This window comes from Poecilia formosa, unplaced genomic scaffold, assembly GCF_000485575.1.
Source record: "Poecilia formosa unplaced genomic scaffold, Poecilia_formosa-5.1.2 Scaffold180, whole genome shotgun sequence".
NCBI classification, from domain to species: domain Eukaryota; kingdom Metazoa; phylum Chordata; class Actinopteri; order Cyprinodontiformes; family Poeciliidae; genus Poecilia; species Poecilia formosa.
In genome coordinates, this window is record NW_006800119.1 from 914,045 (window position 1) to 941,629 (window position 27,585).

A 27,585-nucleotide genomic window follows, 5' to 3' on the forward strand; every position below is an offset into this window, starting at 1 on the left:
CCTGTGCGACTGCGCCGGCTGCGACGTCTGCTTCCCGGTCACGGAGTGCCTGGACCTCGCCATGGAAATCTCTCAAATGCTCTACCACTGATGCGCGGCGTCGAAACAGAGGAGGCAGACAGGAGTTGAAGAAAGTTGTTTATTTGTTAAAATTTTAACAAAAGCCAAATTACTGAGGGGGGGAACAACACGCACGTGTTTGTGTTTAACAGTCAGTTTTAACTCTCACATGTCTACATGTGGTAGATAATAGCTGCATATATGCAAAAAAAAAAAAAAAAGTGAGAGGAAGTATGCTTTGGTGTGGAGCACCTTTAAATAGACCTAGCTCCAACTTTTGAACGAGCTACAAACCGCCTGCTGAACAGAAAAAGTAAGTCGGTGTTAGAAAAATAACTAAAATTTAAATGCAATTCCTAATATTTGCGCCTACTTTACGGAAGAGTTGACCTGCGGGTTCCTCTTAATCGTCCATTTTTATAATCAGTTCTGAGGTGAAACTAGTAGTTGTTTTTTTAAAGGGCTCAAAGCCCTCTGTAATACACACAACGAGCAATATTAAAGCATGATCAGATATTATATCGCAAAGTAAAACAATCAGAGTAAAACATGCCAACTGGTGAAAGTCATTCAGTGATCACAGAAGGTTAAAAGGAAAAGACAAAAATAGATATTAGTCATGAAAAAGCATTTATCAAACTATCAGGTATATAAAAAAAAGTTATGAGCTACAGTACTGTTGGAAAATTGTTCTCTTCTCAGACACTCATGCGTTTACTAAGTAAATCAACTCAAAAAATAAAAAGTGGAACAAATCCTGCTTTGACTAAACCAGCTGCTTGTACGGCTTTATTATCATCTTGAGAACATGCGACCGGGCCTAGAAGCAGTCCACTGGGTGTAAAGTACTAAAAAAAACAACAACAAAAAAAAAAAGCTCTCATAAAATGCATAGACTGCCTTAAAGTAAGGTGCAATAAAATTGCTCAAAATAAAATACTCTTATGTACAAAATGCAGTAAATATTTCACAATGTGCCAATTCATTTAAAACAGGGTGTCCAAAGTCGATCCTCAAGGGCCGGCATCCTGCATGTTTTAGGTCTCTCCCTGATTTAACACACCTGCATCAAATGATGGCTCATTAGAAGACCTAAGGAGAACATTGACTTGCTGAGGAGGTTGTTGCTACCACTAGGGAGAGAACTAAAACAAGCAGGATGCCGGCCCTCGAGGACCGACTTTGGACACCCCTGATTTAAAAGATCCCTTCTGTAGCTGCTGGTGAGACAACCAACAGGAGCGAACGACGAACCCTGATTCCAGTCAGTTGAAGAAACAAAAATTAAAATTAAAAGTTATACTGAATTGTTGGCATCTCTTAGTATGTTTGCTATGCCGGTGAGTCCTCACAGCTTTTCTCATCATAATAAATTTAGAAAAAAACAAAAGCAAGACGTCCCTTTTAAATCTCTGAATTTCTCAATGCTAAAGGTCCACTTCACTAATATATAATATTCCATTTAATAAGATTGCATTTATAAACTTAAACAATCATTTGAGCTGTTCCCAATAAGAACAATATGTATGGCAAAAACAAAAATAAATTCAATAATTGATCATCTGATTCAATATTAAGTTAGTTTTCTATGATAGCTTTGAACGTTTTTCTTTTCAGTCCTACAAATAGACTTTAGTTATTAGGGATAGACTGCACTTCCTAGATCATCTCTGATCGCTATGGAAACCCATCACAAGTCCTCGTCCATTTCAAGGCTGCTCCTGCGGCTGCTGGTTTTAGAGGCACCTGGTGACAGTGGGGAGAACAGCGGCTCGCCCATCCTCTCCGGGGACAGGGCGCACCCGTCGTCCATGAGAATGTCCCCCAGGCCCACGTCCGGGTAGAGCGCCGAGGTGGTGGGGTCGTCCAGCTCGGCGAAGCTCAGGCTGCCGAGGTCCAGCGGGCTACTGATGGTGACGCCGGCGGGGGAATCAGAGGAGGGCGGGGAGAGGAAGGAGGCCGGCAGCGGCTGCGCTATGGCGCCAAGAGCCGAGAGGTTCAGGGTGGTGGCGGCGCCGGGGTTCTGGCCGGCGTGGGGCACCGCCACCGCCGCCTGCTGCTGCTGCTGCTGGGCGGCTGGCAGTCCGTGGAGTCGTGCCTGCATTTCAAGTTCCTGAAGAAAAATATGTGAGAATGACACCGTGATGAATAAATCCACTTCTAACTAAATAAAGGAAAGTTTGATAGATGTTTTAGGACTGTAAAGTACAATTCCTTACAAAAGTACAATTACAAATAAAAATCCACAACCTGTGGCTTGATTTGTGTGCAGGATCAGCTTCCACTTAACTTATGGCTGCCAAGTCTCTCAGTGTTTATTTGACTGAAGACTTTGCACATTTATCAGTTTTTCTGATATGGCCGAAAAACCTATCACGATATAAAGTGGTTTATATCAGTCAATATCAATAATTTTTTAGATCAATAATTATTTAATTGTTTTTTTGTTTATAATATATAAAATGCTACCAAACTAGTGCCGTGTTGTTTTGTGTCTTTTCCACATTATTTTTTATTTTGAAGCAGTTATGAGGCACTGCTGCTGCGCAAGTTACAGAATAAGTTGTTGCTTGGAAACCTCAGAGGAAGTGAGTTGGGTAGTACGGTGATTTCATTTATATAGTACATTTTCAGCAACAAGGCAATTCAAAGTGCTTAGTTAGGTGAGTTAGTTGATGCCACCAACCTATAGCAATAGCTAACGGGGGCTGAGCAGCTAATGCCTTTCCTCTGCCTCCATCTCCCAGAATGCTGTGCGGCTCTGAATCAGAGTTCAGTGAATATTCTATATATATACAATACTGAAAATTCAGTCAGTTGTAATATCTATTGATATCAATCACGTATCTATAGCGATATATATTGTTGTTAATTTATTGTCCAGCCCTATTCTGACAACAAAGGCAGAGTGGCTCTGCAAATTCCACATGTCTTGTTTTATCAACGGAATTTAGGTTTGGATTTGACTAGGCTCCTAACAGATGAAAATGTTTTAACCTAAAACATTTCACTGCAGCTCTGGCTGCACGTTTAGTGCACCTGTCCTGCTGGAAGGCAAACCTCCGCACCGGTCTTAAATCTTTCCCGTGTCTGCGTGATGCTGCCAGTATCAGGTTTCACCGCAACAATCGTGTGTGTATAGGTGTGCAACAGTGAACGCTTTAAAGACCGCAAACTCAGACCTGGATGCGTAACATTAGAATGTGGTTGGCCTGCTCCAGCTTCTTCTGACGCATTTCGACATCCTTGGCTCTCTGCTGCTCCTTCTGCAGCTTCCTGATGTAGTCCACAGAGGCCTTCAGGATGGTGCCTTTATTCCAACGCATCTCCCTGTCAGGCCCAAATACGGAAAGAAAAAAAAAACTAATGTAAATGCAGTTGTTCAAGTCACAATTGTAATGTTTACTGAGAAAGGGAAAAGAAGAAAAGAAGCTGTTCTTTTTAGCAACTTACGGGTCACTCGACTTGGGGATCAAAGTACCCAGCTCCTTTATTCGGTCGTTTATGTTGAATCGTCGCCTCCGCTCGACTGCAGCAAAGAAAGAGTTAAGAAACAGACACACTGATCTACTGCTGCAGCTATCGGTTAGTTTAGTTATCTATTATTCTGATGATTAGTCGGATTTTTAAGAAATTGGGCACATTCTGCAGATTTTTCACGATAACGCACAAATAAATTAAAAATGCAAATAAAGAAATTACATTTCTTGTTCAAATAGGAAAATAAACATTTTATATAATTAATACGCCATTCCATTAGCTAAGCTTGATCATTTGTAGCAAAGGATGCGCGTGCAGCTAATAAAGTACTTCTAACATTAACATGAAAAAAGTTGAAGAGTTCTGGGTAAAGCATTTTTAAAGAAAAAGTTTTAGTTTAGTTTTTTTTTTATCTTAAATGCAAAACATATTTTTTGCACAGTTTTGGCTTAATCACTGCTTTGAGTGTGTGTGTGTGTGTGTGTGTGTTGTTTTTTTCTTTCAGAAAATAGCCCTTTTAAAAGTCTGTTTACTCCAGTTAACAATTAATCGATTGCTAAACTAGCTATTGATTATTTCATCAATGGTTCCAGCCCAACTCTGATTCAAAGAGACTCCAACGCTGCGGGCGACTTACTGAGGTTGTGGTTGTCTTTCTTCTGCCTTTCCTTCAATAATGCTTTGGCGTCTGCGTCTGAAAGAGGAGTTGAACGTTTTGTAATGGAATCAGACACGTTAAATAAAAGTTTCATAACGACGCAGACAGAAGTCAATGCAAGCGGGCTCTGTACCGGTAATTTCCCTTTTGATCTGTGGAAGGTCAGCAGGGCAGGAGTTGCTGACAGTGAGAGTAGGAGCTGCCATTCCAGGGCTGTGGTAAACATCCAGCAGATTTCCCGGGAGCTACAGCAACAGCAAACATGTTATCATGCACGCAGGCAATGGTTTAGAGAAAAAAAGGAAATATCTGTTGAACAGACGACATGTAAGGAACTTCAAAATGAAACTGCTGTTTAATTTAAAAGCCGCTCTTCATCACAGGAGCTTTAAAACATTAAAGTTTAGAGCGTTTACCTCGGCTTGTTTCCTTTTATGGTCCTCCAAAAGCATCACCACAATTCTCATTATTCAATTTATCCTACAAGTTTCTCCCCCTTCACCTCCAGTTATCAGTTAACCTGCTGCTGCAGCAGTTTTTAACAGTCGACACAAATCCACTGACTCGCCTCCCCTTGTCGGGCTGGCCTGCGACGGCTCTGGCCCGCCCAGGCAGCACCTCTGTGACGAATCGTAGGTGAGTGCCACAAATGTATATTTACTCCCACAGCTTCTGAATTCCACACGTGAAAGAGAGCGTTCCCTTCGGCGAAAAAGCACTCAGGAGCCGGGTCCTGATGGCTGCGATACCGAGCGGCAACCAGAATAACCTGTCGGTCCTGAGGGAAATGTCGAACAGGAAGCACTCAGAACAGCATTGTTCTTCATACCGTGCTGGGCAGCTGAAGACCTGAGTCGATCAAGGTGATGATGTCGTCGTTGAAGCTGGATTCGAGACTGATGATGTCGTCGATCACATCATCGATCTGGACGGGAAGAGAGAGAGAGGAAAGGTCTCCGTCAGAGTCATTCCGGGAGCAAAACGGCGACGGCATAAAGCAGAGCTTGGCTTCACAGACGGAGCTGCGTGGTTCTGTTCAGCTGCAGGCGCAATATTTAACATCCTATTGTGACAACAGAGCGACGAGAATGCGACAACAGGAGGCATGCATCGTCCCGGAGGGAGTTCTGAGCAAATGCAGCCTTTCAACTAAAAACGAGCCGGGCGACCTGCGTCTAACTTCCTCAAAACACATTCGGCGAATCTGCAGAAACAGTAACGGATGGGCGGCGTTGTGCAATCCACTGCGGGAGGAATAAAAACGAAACCCAGAGTGAAAAACTTAGGAATTTCCCATACTTCCTCCTTGTTCGAGCCGATGTTCAGCAGAGCCATGGGGCTGTTGGGGGCGCTGCTGGCGCAGGGGCCGACTTCGGGGGCCGAACTGGACTGGTGGACAGGGGACACGCCGAGCGACTGCGTGACCGCCTTGTTCCCCAAAGTGGTGGAGAGGTACTGCTTCACCTGCTGCCTCTGGGCCTGCTGGATGTGGTACTTGGTTGGGTTCTCCAAGTGGGTCTGCACCTGGAACATTTCAACAGTTTAAACGCTCAGATTCCCACATGAACCCACTGAGAGACACACAACACTGTGTCAAGATAAAAGAAAAGATTTAAGGATGCAAACATATTAGAATGGCATGTTTTTAACTTGATTCGTTAGTGTTTTCCTGCTTTAACATGAGCAACGGGTGACTGCAAAACCAGGAAGGAAATAAAAACAACAGTGGATCCTCTGAAAACGTTTACAGAGTTTTCAGATTCATTGCGTATATAAAAAAAAATCTTTAGATTGAGGGTGTCCAAACTTTTTTTTTCATGTGAGCCAAATAATTTATAATTAAAAGCTAAAATTGAACTGAACTATTTCAAATCAACCAATAAAGTTATCAGATTTTTTTTATTTGTTGCATATTTTTATTTGTTAAATGTTCAGGCTCAATTGAAGAAAACTGATTTTTTTTGTGAGTTTGCAGCAATAAAAAGGTCAGACTTCCTATGAAAACACTTTCTGCAATTAGCCAAGTTTTAATAAAGCATTTACAGGCCAATTCAGGTGTATTTGGGAGCATAAGTCACAGAGCTGAAGTGATTCTAGTTACTATGACAATAGAAAAAAACCAGAGGGCTTGAAAAATATGATCACTTTGTGTTGCATCTTACATTTTTGTGAGTAGATTTTGATTTAAAAGTGGCAGTTTTGTCCTAAATCACTGAATTTATTCTTGATTTAGTTTAGGGTGTGATAAGTTTGAAGTTAGTTGACACTACTGACAAACATAAATTCATGCTCTTAAACGCTGTCTTTTCTTAAAAAAGAAAAGATTGATTACACACTGTTCAATCATTTTTAGACAGTTACATGTTCATAAAATAATAAATGCTTAGCTCTTACTTTTAGCACCTCCACAGGCACCTGCGCTGGTGGGGGCCGAGCGGCGTTGGGCGGCAGGGAGACGGAGATGGCTGGCGTGGAGTCGGAGCCTCTGAGCTGGGAGGCGGAGGCCTGCTGCTGGGCCTCGCGCCGCTCCTGCTCCTGGGCTTGCTCTCGCATCAGCTGCTGGCGCAGCAACACGCGCGACGACATGGTGGACACAGATCAAGATCTAAGGATGGAGCTGGAGAGCAAAAACAGGAAAAATTAGATTTTAATGTGGTATATATAGTAATATTTGATGTATAGCCATTTTAATAACATATTTATTTGGATATTGGTAAATGACACCAAATGTCATCTTCAGGCTCTTTATAAACAGCTGCAATTCCACCTGGGAAGTTTTCTTTTTCAGACAAATGGGTTTTTTATATTCTAAATGCAAAATGTGTATATTTTTATACAGTTTTGGCTTAATTACTTCTCTGCGTTGTTTTTTTTTTCTTTCTGCAAATGGCCTTTTCTGGGTCTGTATACTCCACAAATTAGTTGATTATTTTAATTAATTCGATTAATCATTTCAGTCGTAATTCATTCGTACTGTTACTGCAGTGTAATGAGAGTTAGTTGACTGTCATTTGGTCAAATAATGTTAAAATGTCTATATATGCAGTCTAAACACACTGCTTATCTTCCTCAGAAATACAACACAAGTGGAAACGGTACTTTTCTTTTTTTTTGACCTAACAGATCACTGACTTTTTGCTCCCTGTAAAACCAAACAACAGATCAACTTCCAGTGAATTAACTTTTTCCTCTTTTGCACTTCCTGTGTTGCCATTTCAGCTGTAATAATGTAACATTACTACCTACCAGCTTCTGTAACTCTACCTACAAGTTTATGGTGACCTCTCATCACCCACAACTGATGCTTTAATGACAGATGAGTGTAGCTGGAAAACAAAAATCACTTCAGCATCAATAAAACAGATCGTCTATTAACACACAGCACCATTGGAAACGTAATAAAATCAACTCATTCGCTTGAAAATGTAGGCCATACTGTCGGACGCAAGGCCGTCCAGTCTGACAGAGTCAAAAACAATCTTAGTCTGATAATAAAAAGGCTTGTTGTTCCTTGAATTGAAGTGTTCTTCAATTCACTTGTTTTCAGTTTAATTTAAAAAAAAAAAACAGATAAAGGGTTTGGGAGATGTGCTTTGATGAAGGGATAGTTTTTGTGATTCTTTGTATTTTTCTCTTTCATGTGTTCCTAGTAGGAAAAAAATGGCATCGCTCAAGATCTATACAGACTTCAGAGAAAACCAGAAATCGGTATCTGCCAGGAAAAGTTTAATTTGTACATCTCTAGATTTTTTTTTTTTTTGCCCATTCAGGTCTTGACTTTATTAATATTTCTTCCCATCTTTAACCATCTGCACTACAGAAAAAAAAAATATTGTCAAATATTCAATTTGTTAAAAAAATGTTTTTGTTATTTGAGCAATTAAATTTAAAAAATGTTACTTTTTATATAGCTTCATTACACGCAGAATGATAGATTTCAAAAACGAGGATGTATTCTTGCTCATTTAGATTATTATGGCTTTCAGCTTGATTTGACCGACACACAGCGACGCTGTGGTCAATGACGCAGACATTGGTACCATCAAGTCTAGCTGGAAAAAAGAATCAGTATCTTCACAAAGCTTGTCAGAGAGGAAGAATGAAGTACTCTAAAATTCCTCTGCTACGTTGGCAAATTATCACTAAGTGGAAGCGTCACTCTGGAGCTGAAGCAACTTGGATTCTGTGCCTTTCCACTCGTTCTCCAGACGCTGGGACACTGATTTTAAAGAGCAGTTTGGACCACTGAGCAACAGTCCTGTTCTTTCTCTGAAACACTTCACATCTGACCTCTGTGGTTCAGGAGTGGATTACCACAAGGAACCCAGTTGTACCCAGTGTCATGGATACGTCAATCAACATCTGGAGAATAGCTGCTGTTATCCCCGTTGCTTTTTCCCCCCATTATTACACTTTGATGCAGCGCTCTGACCAAACAGCATTTATCTGTCAAGTTTGTATTCTTCCACATAATTATGTAGATCATAAACAACTTCAAAATGAAAAAACAACAATTTATTATTGATCTGAAGTGGAATTCCAGTTTTCTTACAACCTCAATTTGCCACAATTATCAAATTAAAATGTTATGTCATAAATAGATCACAATGTGTGCAGTGAAACTATCCTTGTTGAATTGAATTAGATATATTTAGTGAGATTCTAACTCATGTAAGTTACTGTAAAGAATTTGAGCGATTCAGTAAACATTTGCTCTTATCTCATCCTTAAGTTAAACACAAGGTTCTTACACAATTTCTGGAGTAGTGGAATTTTTTTTTCTTTACATTGTTTTCCATTTTGTACACAGACGGGCAGTTTACTCTCCGAGTACAAAAATAAAACCGGAGCCATTCTCTGTAGCCAGACAGTTCAGCACAAGCTGTTCCACGCTGAGAGGCTGCAGACTGCGCACTACGTCCCCCGCTAGCTGGTTACGTAAAAACACTTGAAAAGTGCGCTAAAAATGATAGCAAACTTCTTCGAAAGTAGAAGTGTCTGTTACATGCCTTACGTCGCTGTTCGTGTTGGTTAATAATTTGTCAAAGCCCCACAGACGATAGTTAGCTTTATTTCGGCTGTTTTGTCATCTCTATTTTAAGCGGTCTGCTTCGGCGTCATGACTTAGCTGAGCTCATTTTGACAGCTCCGACTCTCTGATGGGCCCACACCAACCAGCTGATAAAAAAACACAACTAATGTAAAATATACACATTATAAACTCTTTATGTCCGCTTCTTTATTTTAGCGCGAAAATAAAGCGACGTTAGTTGTTTTTTTCCTTACTAAAACGAGCAAAGGCTAGGGAGAAATAGGAAGTTGCCGCTCAGCTAACAAGTCAGCTAGCAGCAGTAGATAATTACCCAACAAGTTAAGGCTTATAAATTAGGAAACATACCGTCGAATAAGATATACTTACCAAACAAATATGTTCATTTTACATAATTACACCCATTAATTCCCGGAAACCTCCGCTTTCTTTGCCATGTTTTAGTGTCGGCGGTTACAAACTAAGCAGCCCCCTAGCCTCGACACTTAACGCTGTTGTTTATGTTGCACTGAGGTCATCACGCCAACGTTACCCGGAAGTTGTCGAAATCTGTCAAGTTGTTGTCAACTGAATAGTTTTCCTCTTTAGAACAGATTTTTTTAAAATAAACATTTGCGACATCTAAATAGACATGGAAAGCACGAAAAATTACCATAAAGGAGGTGTAATTTCCATTTACAATATGAAGACACCAAATGATAACATGTTGTATATACCAAAGTAATAGTTAAAGTAAAGACAGGACAAAGAATTGTTTAACTTTCTTTTTAATTTAATTCCCATGATCAGTCCTCTGAGAGTTAGAAGTCCATTGCAGATGCAAGTGTGTCCGACAGTTTGGTAGCAATTTTGTCTGTTATAAAAAGAGAAAAAAACATGATATTTTACTGGCACAACATCCATCAAAAACAAGTTACGCAACAGTGGAAAAACAAATCCCTGTGGTTGTTCAGTCAGTAATAGATTTTCTTCTACCTGGGAGGAGGGGGGGAAAGGGGGGAAGAAGGTTCGAACTTAAGAAACCTATTGGAGCACATTCAACATTTTCTCAAGAAATCTTTAATGGTTTATTATTCTGCATATCTGTGACAAAACACACATTGAAATTCAGGAGAATTTCAATGTTAACATTAAAGTGAAACTAACACAGGTATGCATTAACCAGTACAGCTACTGTACATTAGGAATATACATATACATTTTCATTTCTGCTTTTCTTGACACATTAGAAAGTTTCAGTCTCATTCTGTCTCATGTACCAGTCAGGCTTTTTCTGCTCCGTACAGATTGCTGTTTTTTTTGTTTGTTTGTTTTTTTTAGGTCTGACATGCTGAGTTAGAGTCTAATTTTTTAAAGTACCACAAGATTAAAAAGTTTTAAAAAAAGAAAATATGCTGCTTTCTCTTTGATGGAACTTATATTCAGAATCCAACAAAAAATTAATTGCAACATCATTCCCTTTTGTGTATGAAAGTATGTGTTCCTAACTTTCATCTATTTTTTTACATGTTAAGATAGTGAATCAAAGTACCCACTGTTGGTTGAGTTTTTAATTTTATTGCTTTTAATTAACAGCAGAAACGAGATAAAATGCGGATCTGTGAGTCGCATAGTGTTTCCGTTGCTACGGCGAGTCAATGTGTGACAAATATAACATCACACCCTCCTGTTAATCAAACACCACATCTATAGTGTTTAGTAGACAAAAGGAGCTGCTGCTTTAGCATCTCACTTCTGCACCGTGAGAAAATATCTGAATCCTAAAAATAACATAATAAACTAATTTAAACACAACTACCAAATGAATTTTTTAAAAATTAATATGTCTTGATTTTTAAATCCTGGAATCACCATCAGAAGAAACAAGCTCAGACAAACTGGACCTCCAACGTATTTTAAATGCAATTTGGGATATTCACTCCTAGCATGTACATAAAAACAAGGAACAGTCTCTTGTTATTGTTCTAGAGATGGTCACAAAAATGTGAAATTCTAATGGACAGATCTAATTTTAGGACATATGAGTTTGATTCTTGCACATGTTGCCATGGTGACAGGTGCCACCAAAAGGTGAACCAGCATTATGACACAAGGTTCACTTGACCTAAACAGAAATTGTCACATTTTTGAATGAAAACTTAACTTTAGCATGACGCTGTTTGTTCAGCTTTTTTTTTTTCTTTTTTTTTGGGTGATATGGTTATACAGGATTTATAACTGTTATTGTCTAAAGAAAACAGTCCAAACGTGATAATACCAACCGGCTCTTTTCTGCTGCTTCTTCCTCTTCTTTTTGGCAGCTCGGAGCGCCTGTCCCTGCTGCAGAGGATCTACTTTCACAATATCCTTCAAATTTGGAGCTTTGGGAGCCGCGTCTTTCACAGGGAGGTCCGTCTTTCTCTGGGCTTTTATCTCCACCGTCATCGGCCCAAACTATTTAATGTAGAGGGGTTGGCTTGATAACTTTCATTTGAGAAGAGGCTAAGAGTAAATATTTCAGATGAAAGCGCAAAGGTGTACCTCACCTCCAAATCCTGGTCATCCTCCATGGTTTCGGCCTCATCTTCCAGAGACCGTCCCTCCATTTCTGGGTCAGGTGATTCGATGTGAGCCCCTTGTGTCATTCCGGCAGTTTCCATGCAGAATCCCATTTGGATGTCAGGGCAAGAGGACTCTGAATCACAAGAAAACAATCTTATGGTTTAACTAAACAACACTATCTAAACAAATCTATTTTTGTCTGGAAAAATAGATTTAATATTAGTTTTTGTGGTGCACCTGATGGGGTCATTTTTTTCTTTTTTTTTTCCACATTTAAAAGAAAAAACACAATTGCAAGTAATACACTACATAATTACTTTGTTCAATTTTAACAAGCACTGAAGTGAACAATTCTGCTTCCTTCACTTCCTGGTATAAATCTGGATGATAAACATCTAGTAAACACCGATTTCACATTAACCAGTAGCTCTTTGGTTGCCGTGGTATTTTGCTGCAACCCCTAGGAGTTTAATAACTCAGGTGTCCATAAGGCTGGGTGAGATGTCAAAATATTAAATGCTTGGCAGTAAAGGAACACAAAACACAATCAAACCCAGATTATCATCGCAGATTTAGGTAAATCTATTAAATCACTTGGGTTTGATGCACTAATTCAACACTTGAGGAATATTTCAAAAACTGTCCAAGTTTATGTTTCTGGCTCTCAATTTATTTGCAGCTCAGTCACCCTGGCATTCTCACGTGACATAAGTTCCCCCTTAAAGAGGAATTAAGCATTTGATAAACAACTGTGGTAGAACCATTCCTGCTCTCACTTTGGACCTCACCGGTTTAATCTGTGAAATAAGGTTTGTGATGGTGGGACTTGATTAAAATGTTTCACTGAGTTAATTGCAGCATCTGTAATTAATCACATTTTAGTCAAAAACTGTATAGGATTGACAAAATAAGCAACATTTTCAATTCAAAAACCAGTTTTGCTGCAAAACTATTGATCCAATAGACATATGAGCTCAACTAGAAAGATATTTATTGTTCTTAATCTGATCAACCATCAGATCATACTGTATACCTGTTCAGCTTCAAAGTGTTTCAGGAAACCCTGATTTGTGGACGGTGACGTCAGCAGTGGGACGTATGTGCTACTGTAATGTGTTTAGCTTTGACATTTTAGGCTAGCATAACTTTACTGATCAGCTAATTCCTTTTTGAATAATTTCCACACAATAATAGATTGCATTTTGAAGCAAGAATTAACCCCAGTGGACCAAGAGAAGCAGCTTTTTTATCTATAGCAGTTGTTTGTCAATGTTTGTGGCTTGTGCATCAGATTTACAGACGTACCAGAAACATGCAAATGCAAAAGTTCTGGCCGGAAGCTTTGTATTGTGCATTTGAGAGAGAGAAAAAAAAAAAAAAAAAAAAAAGCGATTCATTGCGCAAAAAGGTTAAATAAAATTACTGAGAAAAATTATGTTTTTAAGGTCAAATTTACATGATCTGAAACTGTAAATTTATGTCTTTAGGTAATAATGCTATTATCAACTTTTTTTTTCTCCAAAGTGGGAAGTCACAGACTTGGACTTTACCTGCAAGAACCTCCTGATTTCCTTTCTCCAGCTCGTCCCAGTCAAAGGCTTTTCCCATCTCTGTAACGATCTCAGCGCTGACGTGGGTGGGCAGAGTGTGTGTTTCTGGAGGGTGTGTGAAGTAGCTGATCCTTCCTCTGCATGAAATGAAATGAATTCACATCAAACAAACGCTGATCGAGTATCACAAGTTTTAAAAGTCTGGTCCGCCCACCCCGTCCAGTCCATCAACACGCTCTTAGCTGCTTTGTCAGTGTCCGGCAGCCCCCCTTTCCTCAGTTTGCCTTGCCGCCGGGCGAGAAGAGCCAGGAACTCTGGAGCCGTCTGGAAGTCTGGAACGCCGTAGTGCTCAATGATCTGTGCAGATAAAGGCGCCGTCAATAGCCTGATAGACTGAGAAGCGGTACAGACGGGTAAATCGCCGTGGAGAGCCGCTGGTTCGGACCTGGGCCTTGTTACATCTGCGGAGGATGGCTTCAACGGGTGGAAGGGGATCCACAAGCTGTTCGATTTTCACGCAGTTACGAAGGATCATTGCCGCGTCGGTTGTTGATGTTGCCATGACGATTCCAGGACAATCCAGGAGCTTAACATGTTTGTCCAAATGCACTTCTTGAAGACACCTGAAGACCAAAATAAATAAAAACCTTTCAGCAAAAGGACTACTGTTGTGCTCAGGGAGTCCACTTATCGATTTGTCTCNAAAAAAAGAAAATATGCTGCTTTCTCTTTGATGGAACTTATGTTCAGAATCCAACAAAAAATTAATTGCAACATCATTCCCTTTTGTGTATGAAAGTATGTGTTCCTAACTTTTATCTATTTTTTTTACATGTTAAGATAGTGAATCAAAGTACCCACTGTTGGTTGAGTTTTTAATTTTATTGCTTTTAATTAACAGCAGAAACGAGATAAAATGCGGATCTGTGAGTCGCATAGTGTTTCCGTTGCTACGGCGAGTCAATGTGTGACAAATATAACATCACACCCTCCTGTTAATCAAAACCACATTTATAGTGTTATAGTAGACAAAAGAAGCTGCTGCTTTAGCATCTCACTTCTGCACCGTGAGAAAATATCTGAATCCTAAAAATAACATAATAAACTAATTTAAACACAACTACCAAATGAATTTTTTAAAAATTAATATGTCTTGATTTTTAAATCCTGGAATCACCATCAGAAGAAACAAGCTCAGTCAAACTGGACCTCCAGAGCAGATAAAGCAACGTGTTTCAAATGCAATTTGGGATATTCACTCCTAGCATGTACATAAAAACAAGGAACAGTCTCTTGTTATTGTTCTAGAGATAGTCATAAAAATGTGAAATTCTAATGGACAGATCTAATTTTAGGACATATGAGTTTGATTCTTGCACATGTTGCTATAGTGACAGACGCCACCAAAAGGTGAACCAGCATTATGACACAAGGTTCACTTGACCTAAACAGAAATTGTCACATTTTTGAATGAAAACTTAACTTTAGCATGACGCTGTTTGTTCAGCTTTTTTTTTTTCTTTTTTTTTGGGTGATATGGTTATACAGGATTTATAACTGTTATTGTCTAAAGAAAACAGTCCAAACGTGATAATACCAACCGGCTCTTTTCTGCTGCTTCTTCCTCTTCTTTTTGGCAGCTCGGAGCGCCTGTCCCTGCTGCAGAGGATCTACTTTCACAATATCCTTCAAATTTGGAGCTTTGGGAGCCGCGTCTTTCACAGGGAGGTCCGTCTTTCTCTGGGCTTTTATCTCCACCGTCATCGGCCCAAACTATTTAATGTAGAGGGGTTGGCTTGATAACTTTCATTTGAGAAGAGGCTAAGAGTAAATATTTCAGATGAAAGCGCAAAGGTGTACCTCACCTCCAAATCCTGGTCATCCTCCATGGTTTCGGCCTCATCTTCCAGAGACCGTCCCTCCATTTCTGGGTCAGGTGATTCGATGTGAGCCCCTTGTGTCATTCCGGCAGTTTCCATGCAGAATCCCATTTGGATGTCAGAGCAAGAGGACTCTGAATCACAAGAAAACAATCTTATGGTTTAACTAAACAACACTATCTAAACAAATCTATTTTTGTCTGGAAAAATAGATTTAATATTAGTTTTTGTGGTGCACCTGATGGGGTCATTTTTTTCTTTTTTTTTTCCACATTTAAAAGAAAAAACACAATTGCAAGTAACACACTACATAATGATTACACCGTTCAATTTTAACAAGCACTGAAGTGAACAATTCTGCTTCCTTCACAGCCCATACTCTGTTCCTGGTATAAATCTGGACGGTAAACATCTAGTAAACACCGATTTCACATTAACCAGTAGCTCTTTGGTTGCCGTGGTATTTTGCTGCAACCCCTAGGAGTTTAATAACTCAGGTGTCCTTAAGGCTGGGTGAGATGTCAAAATATTAAATGCTTGGCAGTAAAGGAACACAAAACACAATCAAACCCAGATTATCATCGCAGATTTAGGTAAATCTATTAAATCACTTGGGTTTGATGCACTAATTCAACACTTGAGGAATATTTCAAAAACTGTCCAAGTTTATGTTTCTGGCTCTCAATTTATTTGCAGCTCAGTCACCCTGGCATTCTCACGTGACATAAGTTCCCCCTTAAAGAGGAATTAAGCATTTGATAAACAACTGTGGTAGAACCATTCCTGCTCTCACTTTGGACCTCACCGGTTTAATCTGTGAAATAAGGTTTGTGATGGTGGGACTTGATTAAAATGTTTCACTGAGTTAATTGCAGCGTCTGTAATTAATCACATTTTAGTCAAAAACTGTATAGGATCGACAAAATAAGCAACATTTTCAATTCAAAAACCAGTTTTGCTGCAAAATTATTGATCCAATAGACATATGAGCTCAACTAGAAAGATATTTATTGTTCTTAATCTGATCAACCATCAGATCATACTGTATACCTGTTCAGCTTCAAAGTGTTTCAGGAACCCCTGATTTGTGGACGGTGACGTCAGCAGTGGGACGTATGTGCTACTGTAATGTGTTTAGCTTTGACATTTTAGGCTAGCATAACTTTACTGATCAGCTAATTCCTTTTTGAATAATTTCCACACAATAATAGATTGCATTTTGAAGCAAGAATTAACCCCAGTGGACCAAGAGAAGCAGCTTTTTTATCTATAGCAGTTGTTTGTCAATGTTTGTGGCTTGTGCATCAGATTTACAGACGTACCAGAAACATGCAAATGCAAAAGTTCTGGCCGGAAGCTTTGTATTGTGCATTTGAGAGAGAGAAAAAAAAAAAAAAAAAAAAAAGCGATTCATTGCGCAAAAAGGTTAAATAAAATTACTGAGAAAAATTATGTTTTTAAGGTCAAATTTACATGATCTGAAACTGTAAATTTATGTCTTTAGGTAATAATGCTATTATCAACTTTTTTTTTCTCCAAAGTGGGAAGTCACAGACTTGGACTTTACCTGCAAGAACCTCCTGATTTCCTTTCTCCAGCTCGTCCCAGTCAAAGGCTTTTCCCATCTCTGTAACGATCTCAGCGCTGACGTGGGTGGGCAGAGTGTGTGTTTCTGGAGGGTGTGTGAAGTAGCTGATCCTTCCTCTGCATGAAATGAAATGAATTCACATCAAACAAACGCTGATCGAGTATCACAAGTTTTAAAAGTCTGGTCCGCCCACCCCGTCCAGTCCATCAACACGCTCTTAGCTGCTTTGTCAGAGTCCGGCAGCCCCCCTTTCCTCAGTTTGCCTTGCCGCCGGGCGAGAAGAGCCAGGAACTCTGGAGCCGTCTGGAAGTCTGGAACGCCGTAGTGCTCAATGATCTGTGCAGATAAAGGCGCCGTCAATAGCCTGATAGACTGAGAAGCGGTACAGACGGGTAAATCGCCGTGGAGAGCCGCTGGTTCGGACCTGGGCCTTGTTACACCTGCGGAGGATGGCTTCAACGGGTGGAAGGGGATCCACAAGCTGTTCGATTTTCACGCAGTTACGAAGGATCATTGCCGCGTCGGTTGTTGATGTTGCCATGACGATTCCAGGACAATCCAGGAGCTTAACATGTTTGTCCAAATGCACTTCTTGAAGACACCTGAAGACCAAAATAAATAAAAACCTTTCAGCAAAAGGACTACTCTTGTGCTCAGGGAGTCCACTTATCGATTTGTCTCCGTCAACTTAAACGCCTCTGGAAGTAATAAGTTTAAGTGAGAAGATTGGAGGGTTTCCCCCCTGTCCATTGCAGCTGTGAAGTCAAATCTTGATATTTCAATGGTGAACTATGAACGTGAACTAATTAAATTTAATGTGTTTGAACTGAATTTTGAAGTAGCTGAGAATCAATCAAACCAAATTTTTACTCGTTTAGCAGCAACAAGGCATTTCAAAGTGCTTTACATCATAAAAATACAAAGTCATACAACACACAGTCAACAACTGGAACATTACATATATTTATTGATTAGTGTTTTATTGATTATATTTCAAAAGCAACTCTAAACAAGTGGGTTTTTAGCCAGATTTAAAAGGCACTCAGTGTTCTGGCTGTTTTGCAGTTTTCTGGAAGTTTCTTCCAGATTTGTGGTGCATAGAAGCTGAATGATGCTTCTACATTTTTGGTTCTGGACATGCAGAACAGAACCAGAACCAGAACCAGAAGACTTGAGAGGTCTGGTTGGTACAACAACAGAACCAGAACCAGAACCAGAAGACTTGAGAGGTCTGGTTGGTACAACAACAGCAGAACAAACTGCCTACTCTGTTCAATGTAAATAGATTCTGTCACTGGTTTAACACATCGAAATCAAACAACTTGATGACATCCTGAAGCAGTAATTCGGTCAAAAGAATCAGTTGTGTTGGGACTCAGAACGCCACTGATTTAGCACATGGAGCTCAGCATCACACTTACTTTGTGACCCCAGGTGTGGCTCCGACGCTGCAGGCCCGCGCCCGTTTCAGACTGTTGATCAAACTGCTCTTCCCCACGTTAGGAAAACCTACCAGAAATATACATGAATAAAGTTAGATTTGTTTGGTTTTTTTCATGCGCCCTACAGTGAGTGAAGCCTGAAATTAAGATTACAGATCTAGAGAACCCTAAAACCACAGCAGCTTACCCACAACTCCCACGGTGATGGCAGTCTTGATGTCCTGGTTGCGGCAATAGTTTCCCAGTAATTTCATCAGGCAGTCGGCTCCGATGCAAGCACTGGTGCTCAGGAGCTCAGAGGTGGCTTGAGTTACTGGGACATTGCTGCGTTTCTGCCCAAGGGGAAAAACAAAAAAAACAGAATGTATACTGGTGATACAATTAACTTTAATAAAGCGGCTTTATTATTTCCAAGTTTGCATCGATTGCCATTTTCGGTATGATCACCAACGTTTAAAAAATATCAAAATCTGATAATAATGGCCAATAACCGTCACATGACCAAACAAATAACACAAGACCAACCTCCTCCACTCCAGAGATATGGCAGCAAGATGGGAATTAATATGGGTTGTCAATATCAGCCCAGTGTTAAAAATGACTAACAAAGGCAGATACCAACATTAGATACTGATGTAAATATCGGTTGTTAATATCGACCCGATACTGATGCATGTTAAAAATGACTAATATGAGCAGATATCAATGTTAGATGGTGACTTATTGTGCATCCTTCCTATTGTTAACCATACACATGTATATGTGACCTGGTGGATGGGTCTGTCAGTCAGCCCTGTCACGGCAGAGCAAAATGAGACAGTGGCCGATTTTCAGACCTTTGCGAAGGTCGGCTTTGCATCGGCTGATAGTCGATCACCCAAAAATAAGGAACTCTGGGCCAATTTATCAAATATTTCAACATTAGTTCAGTAACAAGATTACAATTCTTGGCACTTACCAAGTTCTTAGTTTGTTGCTGAGTAGATGCTTTGAAAGCCACAGTAGGAAACTCATTACGGAGATACTTAATCCACTTTTCCACGATTTCTTTCGATACCAAATCTAGAAATCAAGGAAGGTGTAAAATAAAAATCATATGAAAATATATGAACCCTTTCAAATATTTGTATATATGCTTGTAATCACAGGTACAAGCATTCTTACCAATCTTATTAAGGACTAAAACAATCTTCTTGTTGGTTCCGCTCTGGATGACGGCTTGTTCCACCTGAGGACATCTGCAGCCCAGAGGGTCACGCGCATCCAAGACCTCCAAAATGACATCCGAAGCCTCCACCACCTTACGAAGCAAAACGCTTTTAATAAAACTATTCTATTCAAAAATTATTAACACGGGGATTGACTGAAGCCTACCTTTTTAAATTCTCTGTAATATGCCTTTCTTGAATTCTCATTTTCAAAGTTTACATTTTTTTCCAAACTCTGCATCTCTGTTTCCTTTGGCAACAAGAAAAGAAAACTTGACACAAATTGTGAAATATGCAGCATCTGATTAGCGTTCAGACTGGGATTTTTATACCTTCAGCTCAAACTCTCTTTGTCGCTGTAGGATGTCGTTCTGAAAGGTTTGTAAATTTCTCCTCTTCATCATCTCACGCTCTCTGGACAGCTTCTGCTTTTCCTGGAGATCTTGAAGCTGAGAAGAGATGCAGATTACAGCTGAATCCAGTTCACTAACCTTCCCAACTGTCCCTCCAACCCAAATTCAAGTAGATGTTAAATAATCCAAAGCAGAAAAGCGAAAACTCCTTCAACAAGCTCATCTATCACCAGATCGTATTGATTTGTTGCATTTTCCCATAAGTATAATGTAAACAGTTGTTATAGCTAAACCAGACGCTAGCTAGAAAATTTTTAATGTGTTAAAAAGACACAAATCAAATTTAACCTTGCTAAATAAAGTAATTTAATTCAAATGTATTTGATGATTTAATACCAACATTCTACCAAAATGGATACTGTACTATATATAGTTGCTTTGAAATAGTATTACATATAGTAGTACATGACTGATTAAGTGCAACTACAACTGAGTATACCAAAGCTTTAAAATATATGGTGCAGTTATTCTATTTAAGGGTGAGGCATTATAACACATCACACTAAAGATTACTGCAGTTTTGTGTGTTTTACATATTAAAATTCTAAATCTGTATATTTAGAATTTTACAATATTCTAAATATTTACACCAGCTTTTTATTGTATTTTGAAATGTTCGAAGATATTAAACAAAAAAAGAATAAGGCACACATCAAACTACTCAAACTAATAGGCATTTGTTGTAAGAAAAATACTTTCCATTAAGAAATACTTAAAAATGCTATTTTTTTATTGCTTACAAACATAGCTCATATCAAGATATCAAACTAAATTTTAATGTATTATTTCAGATTTAATGAATAAGCTGTGTGTTTTATGTTATTAGAATATTTTTAAATAAATTATGGCAAATTAAATTTGTTTTTTATTTAAAATGGACAACGCTAATTTATCAACATACATGTGTTTCAATCTGTCATCTAAATGTGCCACACGTCTCTAGTCTCTGGCAGGTCAATATAGGTAAAAAGCAATAATAAAACATTCAAGCACATGGCATAAATACATATAATCTTATTCAAAATTGCTCATATAAAAAAGAAATTAGAAGTTGAAAGCAATTAAAATGTACCCTTTGCTTCCTGACATCCTCTGGTCTCCTGGAGTCCTTGACCTGGTGAACAGCCGGCTGCTTGCTATTATTTGTCGGCCCTGATCCTTCTGTCTTCCGCCCATCTTTATTCTGAAAACAGCAGTTTAGTTCTTTACTACTTTTAAAGGGATCACGAGTCCGGACAAGGAACAACAGATTCAAATCAAAGGCCTTAGTGTCTAAGTGAAGACACATGTCTTTATTATATATAAAAAATAATTTTACAGTTAAAAATTATTATTATTATTATTTTATTACAGACTTGTTCTCAATGCCTCTTCTGTAATGTGAAACTGCAGAATTGTTCAGAGAGCCTATTTCTACTAGCTATTAAACCATGTATATTCTCCAATGAGCGATGTTAGCGCTTGGATTTCGACTTAAAACGTTTTTTCTTTTTAATACGGAATATGACACTTTTGTCAAAACTACACCCTTGTGTCAAAAATACAGGATTTATATATATTCGTGACAGGCATTATGAAGTTAATCCTGAAGTAAAGTTAGCTACAGGCAGCGTTAGCCGCGATGGTGGTTACCTTAAACTTCCCGAGAAAACCAAGACGTTTAGCTCGTTTCTGCTCTGTGACCAAAAACAGAAACCGGTGAAACAAACCATAAGCACATACATATTAGGCAATAACATTTAGCACAGCATTGGTATACGTACTTGCTTTTGACATAACTTCACCCTCGCCTTCTTCTTTCGCACGTGCAGGTCAGCTGGCTAGTCAAGTAAACTGTCAACATCCGGTAAGTGTCAAAGTAAAAGCATCGTCTAACTTATCTGTAACCGAGTGAGTAGAACTACTTCAAACTATTTTAACTTAAGTAAAAGTAAAAGGTAGCCGTCCAGGAAATTACTCAAGTAAGAGTAAAATGTAAAGTTATATGGTTAAAAAAAAAGAAAAAAGAAAAAAAAATGCTACCGAGTCACTAATAATAAGTCCTGTTTTAATATTTTAAAATTATATCATCATATAGACAAAGTTACATGCAAATTCTGGTATGATAGCAACTAAAATAAAAACATCGTACAAATAAATAACATAATTACAAAATGTGAAGATAACACTTTTTCAAATCTTTTTTTTTATTCAGTTTAAAACTTATGAAACTTACAATAGTTAATGTCATAGTAGAGACAGTTTTTGTTTATCATATATTTAGCTGACCTCAACATGGTACAACAGGCTCAACAGATGGAAAATAACTTTAGAACAACAAAGCTTGTGAACAAGCAAGATGCCTCACTTTATCAAACGATTTTCTTCATTGATTTTAGAGGACTGTAAATCATTTTTCACTTGTCGTTTTTTATTAAAATGTCAATAAAACATTCATCATTGTCTACACCTACTTATCCTTGAAGGTTATACATAAATAAAGTCATATATAATTCGTAGTAAAAAAAAAGTATCATAAAATGTAAATAAAAACATCCCTTTAAAAAAATGTATTCATTATTTATTCCACATGTGTCAAACTCAAGGCCCACAGGCCAAATCCAGTCCACTACAGTTATGTCTGTGGCCCTCAATAGAACTTCAAGATAACAGTTATATTATTTAATTTTTAAGATGTACTTACTGAATACAAAGAACGATATAATTTTAATAGTTCAGAGCTGCACAATGTAACTTTAACAAAACTAAATTTTTTCCATATTTATTAAAACTGTCACTATTTCATAACAGTATAATATGAGACAGATAATTTGCGAAAAAACTGAGCTCCTCCTCCTCCTTCCAGTACTACTTTTGCAGTCTGCAAAAAGGCAGCACTCCACTTCAAAAACAACCAATCAGAGCCTGGAGGAGGGTCTTAGCGCTGTCAATCATCCTCCTGTATGCTGCTCAATGAACCAATGGCAGAAAAATGGCTTACTGTTACAGGAAAACTGTTTATTCTCTGTCACCAAGGGATATGCTAACTAGCCTTAGCATTTGTGACAGGCTATGTTGTGGTGAATTAGCTGTAGCTTAGCAAAGAGCAAGCAGGAAGTGAATGGGCACATACACGAGTTTGATTGACAGCACTAAAACCCTCCTCCTGCCTCTGATTGGTTGTTTTTGACCGAATGGTGTATTTCTGCAATTGGTAGTGGGAAAAGGCAGAGGAGCTCAATTTTATTCACAGATTATCTGTCTTATGCTGTCACAACAATGATAATTTTAACATACATGTATAAACAATTTTTTATAAAAGTGGCATACCGCAGCTTTAATAGACAGTTTTATTAATACATTCTGCCATCACTGACCTTTAGAAGACATTTGTGATGTTCATCCCTGTATCCCTGACAGGTGGGTAGATCCTAGATAGGTCATCAGTTCATCACAGGGCAACATACATGCACACACTCACATGGCAGGGACAAGAGTTCAGAATTCATGATGGCTATTACCTCTCTGCAATTAGGCAAAAGTCAAATCAAATCTCAATCTGTCACGTGTATGCATAATTATGACCCCACTGCGTCTTGTTTATTGATTCAGCTACCACAGCAGTGGGGGATAACTTTATATCCTTCCTGTTGTGGTACACTGGGGTTCATGATTATTTACTCAGTAAGTGATCGCGTCGGAACGCCAAATCAGATCAGCGGTACGCCTCAGGTTGCTCCATTATATTAATTAGTCCAGTTAACTTTGGCAAGTCGGCTCCGTAATCCGTAAAACCCTCCAAATAGACAGTTGACTAGAGGTGATAGATTAACCAAAGCTGTCGTAATGGTTTATTACCCCAGCTTTGGTTAGTTGGTTGGTGTTTCCCACCTCTGCTTTATTCAGATCAAACTGTGTCACAGAACCATTAGGACTTTTATGTAGAACAAATTCTTCCTTGCAGAAGTTTTCCAACTCTATGGGGCTTTTGAGGGCATGTCTTTGTCAACATCCCTGTTTAGGCGACTTTTTAGGTGAACTGTAGAGGAAAGTATCATCACAGAATTCAAACAAAGTCACGTAGAACAGAACGAATCAGTTCTTGACATCTGGAAATGATGCGATAACGTCCTTTAAGCTTGTCCTGCTTTGTAAGCATCAATAGTTGTTTCTTTCAAATGATTTCATTTTTAGCAAGATGTTTTCTCAACTGGCTCCTCAAGCACATACTGATGTGTAAATTGGGAGAAATTTCTCAGTTTTAACTTTATTTTATAATCTTTGTGTTCTACAATGAACATACATCTGTAAATATATAAAAACCCAGTTGTTAAAATTTATAGTTTATGCTCTGAAATATTAGGTTCTTCATTTTTGAACCTTTCTAAAACAACCCTGAGTTCTCTTCAGTAATTGCTTCTTTTTTTCCACATTTAGTTTTATTTGAATGTTTTTTTTTATATCTGTTAATGTGGAGGTTTTGAAGCTAACTGTTTTTAAACACTTTTTAATAAAATGTATAGTTTCATTGTAAAATTGACACTGGCTGCGCCCCTTCTCTAGTTTCAGAACGATGCCTGTCTTATTGGATGCCTGAATTCTAGGCTCTTTAAGAAACCAAGAAATCAATCAGTAACAACACTATTTTATTTTTCTTATTGGTGTAAACACAGCCCACTCCATTAAACATGCTGTCAATTTGAGATAATTCAACTTGTTTTTCTCAATCAGAGAAGATTAAACCACAGTCTGTAGTCTCTTTTGCATCAATAAAAAAAATTTACTATGCTGTAAAAAGTCATAACGTAGAAAACAATTGATCCTCCATGAACACCTTGAAGAAAACATTTAGTCAAAACTCACTCTTATGGTTGCTTCTGGTAACTCCATTTTGTTACTTTTGCTGACCTGTCCAACTAAACGCTTCAGTCACATAATGAAAGTGAAAACTATGTTTTGAACTGAGATATGCCAGAACGCTACCAGCCGGATTTGTTTTGGTTCACCAATAACATTTGTTAAGCTTATTCAACCGCTGAACCAAAAGGAAGAACCGGGCCAAGCCTGTTAACCCCTTTAATTTTCCATTGGAGAAAATATTCACACACTCTGAAATCCGTACGTGACCCCTTCACCGCATGTCTCCGTTGTCTACTTTTTGACCCACATCTTAGGTGGGTCAAAAAAAAAAACAACCTACTCCCTGAGGTGAATTGACTTTCTGGAGGGATTAAAGACGCAGGTTCACGTAATTGAACCTGCCTCTATTAGAGTGCAGATCTCTTCTTGTCCTCTAAATCTGGTGTAAGACTTGTCTCTTCTCCTATGAACCTCAGCCTCCATCACAACCCACAATCCGAAAACATGTTTCTTTGCCACTCTTTCAAATTCAAACTTTTATTTTATTTTATTTTATTTATTAGAGAAACTTATTGAAGTGGAATAATTCCCCCTAACTGCTGAGTAAATGTTTGACAATATGATTGTTATTGTGTACTTACTCTTTTTAGCAGCTATAATTCATAGAAATACAGAAAAAAAAAACTCAAAAAGGGTTTTTAATGGACTTGAATGTGTAATTTCGAGATCTGAAATGCAATCATTATATGAAGTTAGAGTGCAGAAATCCACCGTGTGTCTTAACCTCATTAGCAGATTGATTTAATTACAGTTGATAACCGGTGTATTGGTTTACGTTTGAGCATCTCTGAAAAGTGGAAAGCCACAGGTGTAATATGATTTTAAAGTAATCCCATCAGTGATCAGATAAGCGTTGGTATATAAGGAGAAGTGTGAGGTGAAGCACCCAGCAAACGCAGAAGGTTATAAGCCAGAGGAAGGTGTGACAGCTGAGAGAAGCTCTCCAGAGATCAGGATGGCAGAGGAATGGGGAAAACCGGTGTTTGCTGCCAGGCGGCACGAAGACACAACAAGAGGTTCCGCATTCACATACACAAACACCAATCATACAAAAGGTAGGCTTTTTTTGTTGAATTATTTTGTGTTTAGACCAGGTGTTGTGTAGAGACTGATTTTTGTACAGTTCTACAACCTGAAATATCACAGGACTGAGATGTGCTGTAGTTTATGAACCTCTATTTAACTTCTATTTGACCTAATGCTAACAAGCACAACATCAACTATAGTGTAAGGTTTTTGAAAATTTTGATTTTTGCTCCATTTGTATTTAAACAACAACCAATTAGTCTGCAGTTACATGCAACATGTAACAGAAGTCATGATGGCAACATGTGAGGTTTAAGAAAAGACGATGCTTCTGAATGAGAACAAAGTTTGACCATGTTTGATTCTAAGACACGGATATTTGCTCGCAGATCCCTTTGAAGGACCAAACTACCACATCGCTCCTCGATGGGTTTACAATATCTCCACACTCTGGATGTGTATTGTGGTCGTTTTATCAGTCTTCACCAATGGCCTCGTCTTGGTGGCCACAGCAAAGTTCAAGAAACTTCGTCATCCTCTCAACTGGATCTTGGTCAACCTTGCTATTGCTGATCTTGGAGAGACAGTCTTTGCCAGCACCATCAGTGTGTGCAACCAGTTCTTTGGATATTTCATTCTGGGACATCCAATGTGCGTCTTTGAAGGCTTTACTGTCTCAACTTGTGGTAAGTTGTCTCAGTGGTCATTTATGTTCCAGACCTGTAAATTAATTTTAATAAAACCTAAAGATGAATCGTTTTTGTGGTCTGTTAAACTGTATGTGTACATCTATATTCTTTACAGGTATTACTGCTCTGTGGTCCCTGACCATCATCTCTTGGGAGAGATGGATAGTTGTGTGCAAACCTTTTGGAAATGTCAAGTTCGATGCCAAGTGGGCCACAGGTGGAATAGTTTTCTCCTGGGTCTGGTCTGCAGCGTGGTGCGCTCCTCCCATCTTTGGATGGAGCAGGTAATCTAGTTATGTGGTTTTTATATCCTCGATAATCAGCAGAGCAAGAACTGATTGTTTCCTTGTATCAGGTATTGGCCTCATGGACTGAAAACGTCTTGCGGACCTGATGTGTTCAGTGGAAGCGATGACCCAGGGGTCCTGTCCTACATGATTGTCCTCATGATTACATGCTGCATCATTCCTCTGGCTATCATCATCTTGTGCTACCTGGCTGTGTGGTTGGCCATCCGTGCTGTAAGTTTTATCCCTCACTGCTTTTTTTTCTTCAGATTTATCGTAGCACTAAAGAAAGCCTGATCAAATCTGACCCTATGTCTTGTTGGCTACAGGTTGCTATGCAGCAGAAGGAATCTGAGTCGACCCAGAAGGCTGAGAGAGAAGTGTCCAGGATGGTTGTAGTCATGATCGTAGCTTACTGTGTCTGCTGGGGACCCTACACTTTCTTCGCCTGCTTTGCCGCAGCCAACCCCGGATACGCCTTCCATCCTTTGGCCGCTGCCATGCCTGCATACTTTGCCAAAAGCGCCACCATCTACAACCCTGTTATCTATGTCTTCATGAACCGACAGGTGGGGATAGCGACACAGTTGTCACATTGTTTTTTTCATAACAAATATGTGTTTTGTTGTATATCTAACTTTCACTCTGCTCTTTCATTTGCAGTTCCGCACATGCATCATGCAGCTCTTTGGCAAACAGGTGGATGATGGTTCTGAAGTGTCCACATCAAAGACAGAGGTCTCCTCTGTGGCTCCTGCATAAACCTTCATGTTCTGTTTAGGAAGAAACTAAAGTACTGCGACCTGTACAGAAA

The 27,585-nt window shown here is 39.0% G+C and overlaps 3 protein-coding genes and 1 long non-coding RNA gene across 5 annotated transcripts; 1 reads left to right on the forward strand and 3 right to left on the reverse strand.

The window, feature by feature from the left end:
- Positions 1–1,187: 1,187 nt before the first annotated feature.
- On the reverse strand, positions 1,188–9,769 carry tfe3b (transcription factor binding to IGHM enhancer 3b). 2 transcript variants are annotated; one of them, XM_007565628.2, is made up of 9 exons: positions 9,618–9,769; positions 6,593–6,815; positions 5,498–5,722; positions 5,028–5,123; positions 4,332–4,443; positions 4,178–4,234; positions 3,514–3,589; positions 3,243–3,390; positions 1,188–2,173 (listed from the first exon to the last, which is right to left on the reverse strand). In XM_007565628.2, the coding sequence occupies exons 2-9, from the start codon at positions 6,782–6,784 to the stop codon at positions 1,751–1,753; spliced, it is 1,329 nt and encodes a 442-aa protein (XP_007565690.1). In that variant the 5' UTR covers positions 6,785–6,815; positions 9,618–9,769; the 3' UTR covers positions 1,188–1,750. The 2 variants fall into 2 exon arrangements, with proteins under 2 accessions (XP_007565690.1, XP_007565689.1); XM_007565627.2 differs by having other exon boundaries at positions 3,243–3,399; positions 9,618–9,768.
- Positions 9,770–9,999: 230 nt separating this feature from the next.
- gnl3l (G protein nucleolar 3 like) lies at positions 10,000–21,734 on the reverse strand. The gene is made up of 15 exons (XM_016678343.1): positions 21,634–21,734; positions 21,503–21,546; positions 20,943–21,053; positions 19,790–19,906; positions 19,624–19,707; positions 19,414–19,549; positions 19,208–19,311; positions 18,437–18,581; positions 18,229–18,316; positions 17,232–17,409; positions 17,001–17,143; positions 16,787–16,923; positions 15,205–15,353; positions 14,941–15,112; positions 10,000–10,101 (listed from the first exon to the last, which is right to left on the reverse strand). Exons 1-15 carry the CDS (start codon positions 21,644–21,646, stop codon positions 10,049–10,051), a joined length of 1,674 nt encoding a protein of 557 aa, XP_016533829.1. The 5' UTR covers positions 21,647–21,734; the 3' UTR covers positions 10,000–10,048.
- On the reverse strand, positions 10,461–14,653 carry LOC107837835 (uncharacterized). Its single transcript, XR_001663881.1, has 2 exons — positions 14,549–14,653; positions 10,461–11,131 (listed from the first exon to the last, which is right to left on the reverse strand). It is a non-coding gene; the product is annotated as an uncharacterized LOC107837835 (long non-coding RNA).
- A 3,922-nt stretch (positions 21,735–25,656) lies between the features above and the next one.
- Positions 25,657–27,559, forward strand: LOC103147340 (red-sensitive opsin). Its single transcript, XM_007565629.2, has 6 exons — positions 25,657–25,824; positions 26,185–26,481; positions 26,600–26,768; positions 26,840–27,005; positions 27,101–27,340; positions 27,435–27,559. The coding sequence occupies exons 1-6, from the start codon at positions 25,725–25,727 to the stop codon at positions 27,531–27,533; spliced, it is 1,071 nt and encodes a 356-aa protein (XP_007565691.1). The 5' UTR covers positions 25,657–25,724; the 3' UTR covers positions 27,534–27,559.
- Positions 27,560–27,585: the final 26 nt, after the last annotated feature.

What these genes read in the sequence shown, in the direction of transcription:
- gnl3l (XM_016678343.1), bottom strand. An exon ending in GTTTTCTCGGGAAGTTTAAG is followed by an intron (nt 21,054 to 21,502) that starts GTAACCACCATC and finishes TGCTGTTTTCAG; the next exon opens with AATAAAGATGGGCGGAAGAC. An exon ending in CATCACCGTGGGAGTTGTGG is followed by an intron (nt 18,317 to 18,436) that starts GTAAGCTGCTGT and finishes TATTTCTGGTAG; the next exon opens with GTTTTCCTAACGTGGGGAAG.
- LOC103147340 (XM_007565629.2), top strand. Translation starts at nt 25,725, where the DNA reads ATGGCAGAGGAATGGGGAAAACCGGTGTTTGCTGCCAGGCGGCACGAA. An exon ending in TGTGGTTGGCCATCCGTGCT is followed by an intron (nt 27,006 to 27,100) that starts GTAAGTTTTATC and finishes TGTTGGCTACAG; the next exon opens with GTTGCTATGCAGCAGAAGGA. An exon ending in ATGTCTTCATGAACCGACAG is followed by an intron (nt 27,341 to 27,434) that starts GTGGGGATAGCG and finishes TTTCATTTGCAG; the next exon opens with TTCCGCACATGCATCATGCA.
- tfe3b (XM_007565627.2), bottom strand. Translation starts at nt 6,784, where the DNA reads ATGTCGTCGCGCGTGTTGCTGCGCCAGCAGCTGATGCGAGAGCAAGCC. An exon ending in GTCTTCAGCTGCCCAGCACG is followed by an intron (nt 4,444 to 5,027) that starts GTATGAAGAACA and finishes CTGTTGCTGTAG; the next exon opens with CTCCCGGGAAATCTGCTGGA. An exon ending in GATCAAAAGGGAAATTACCG is followed by an intron (nt 4,235 to 4,331) that starts GTACAGAGCCCG and finishes CTCCTCTTTCAG; the next exon opens with ACGCAGACGCCAAAGCATTA.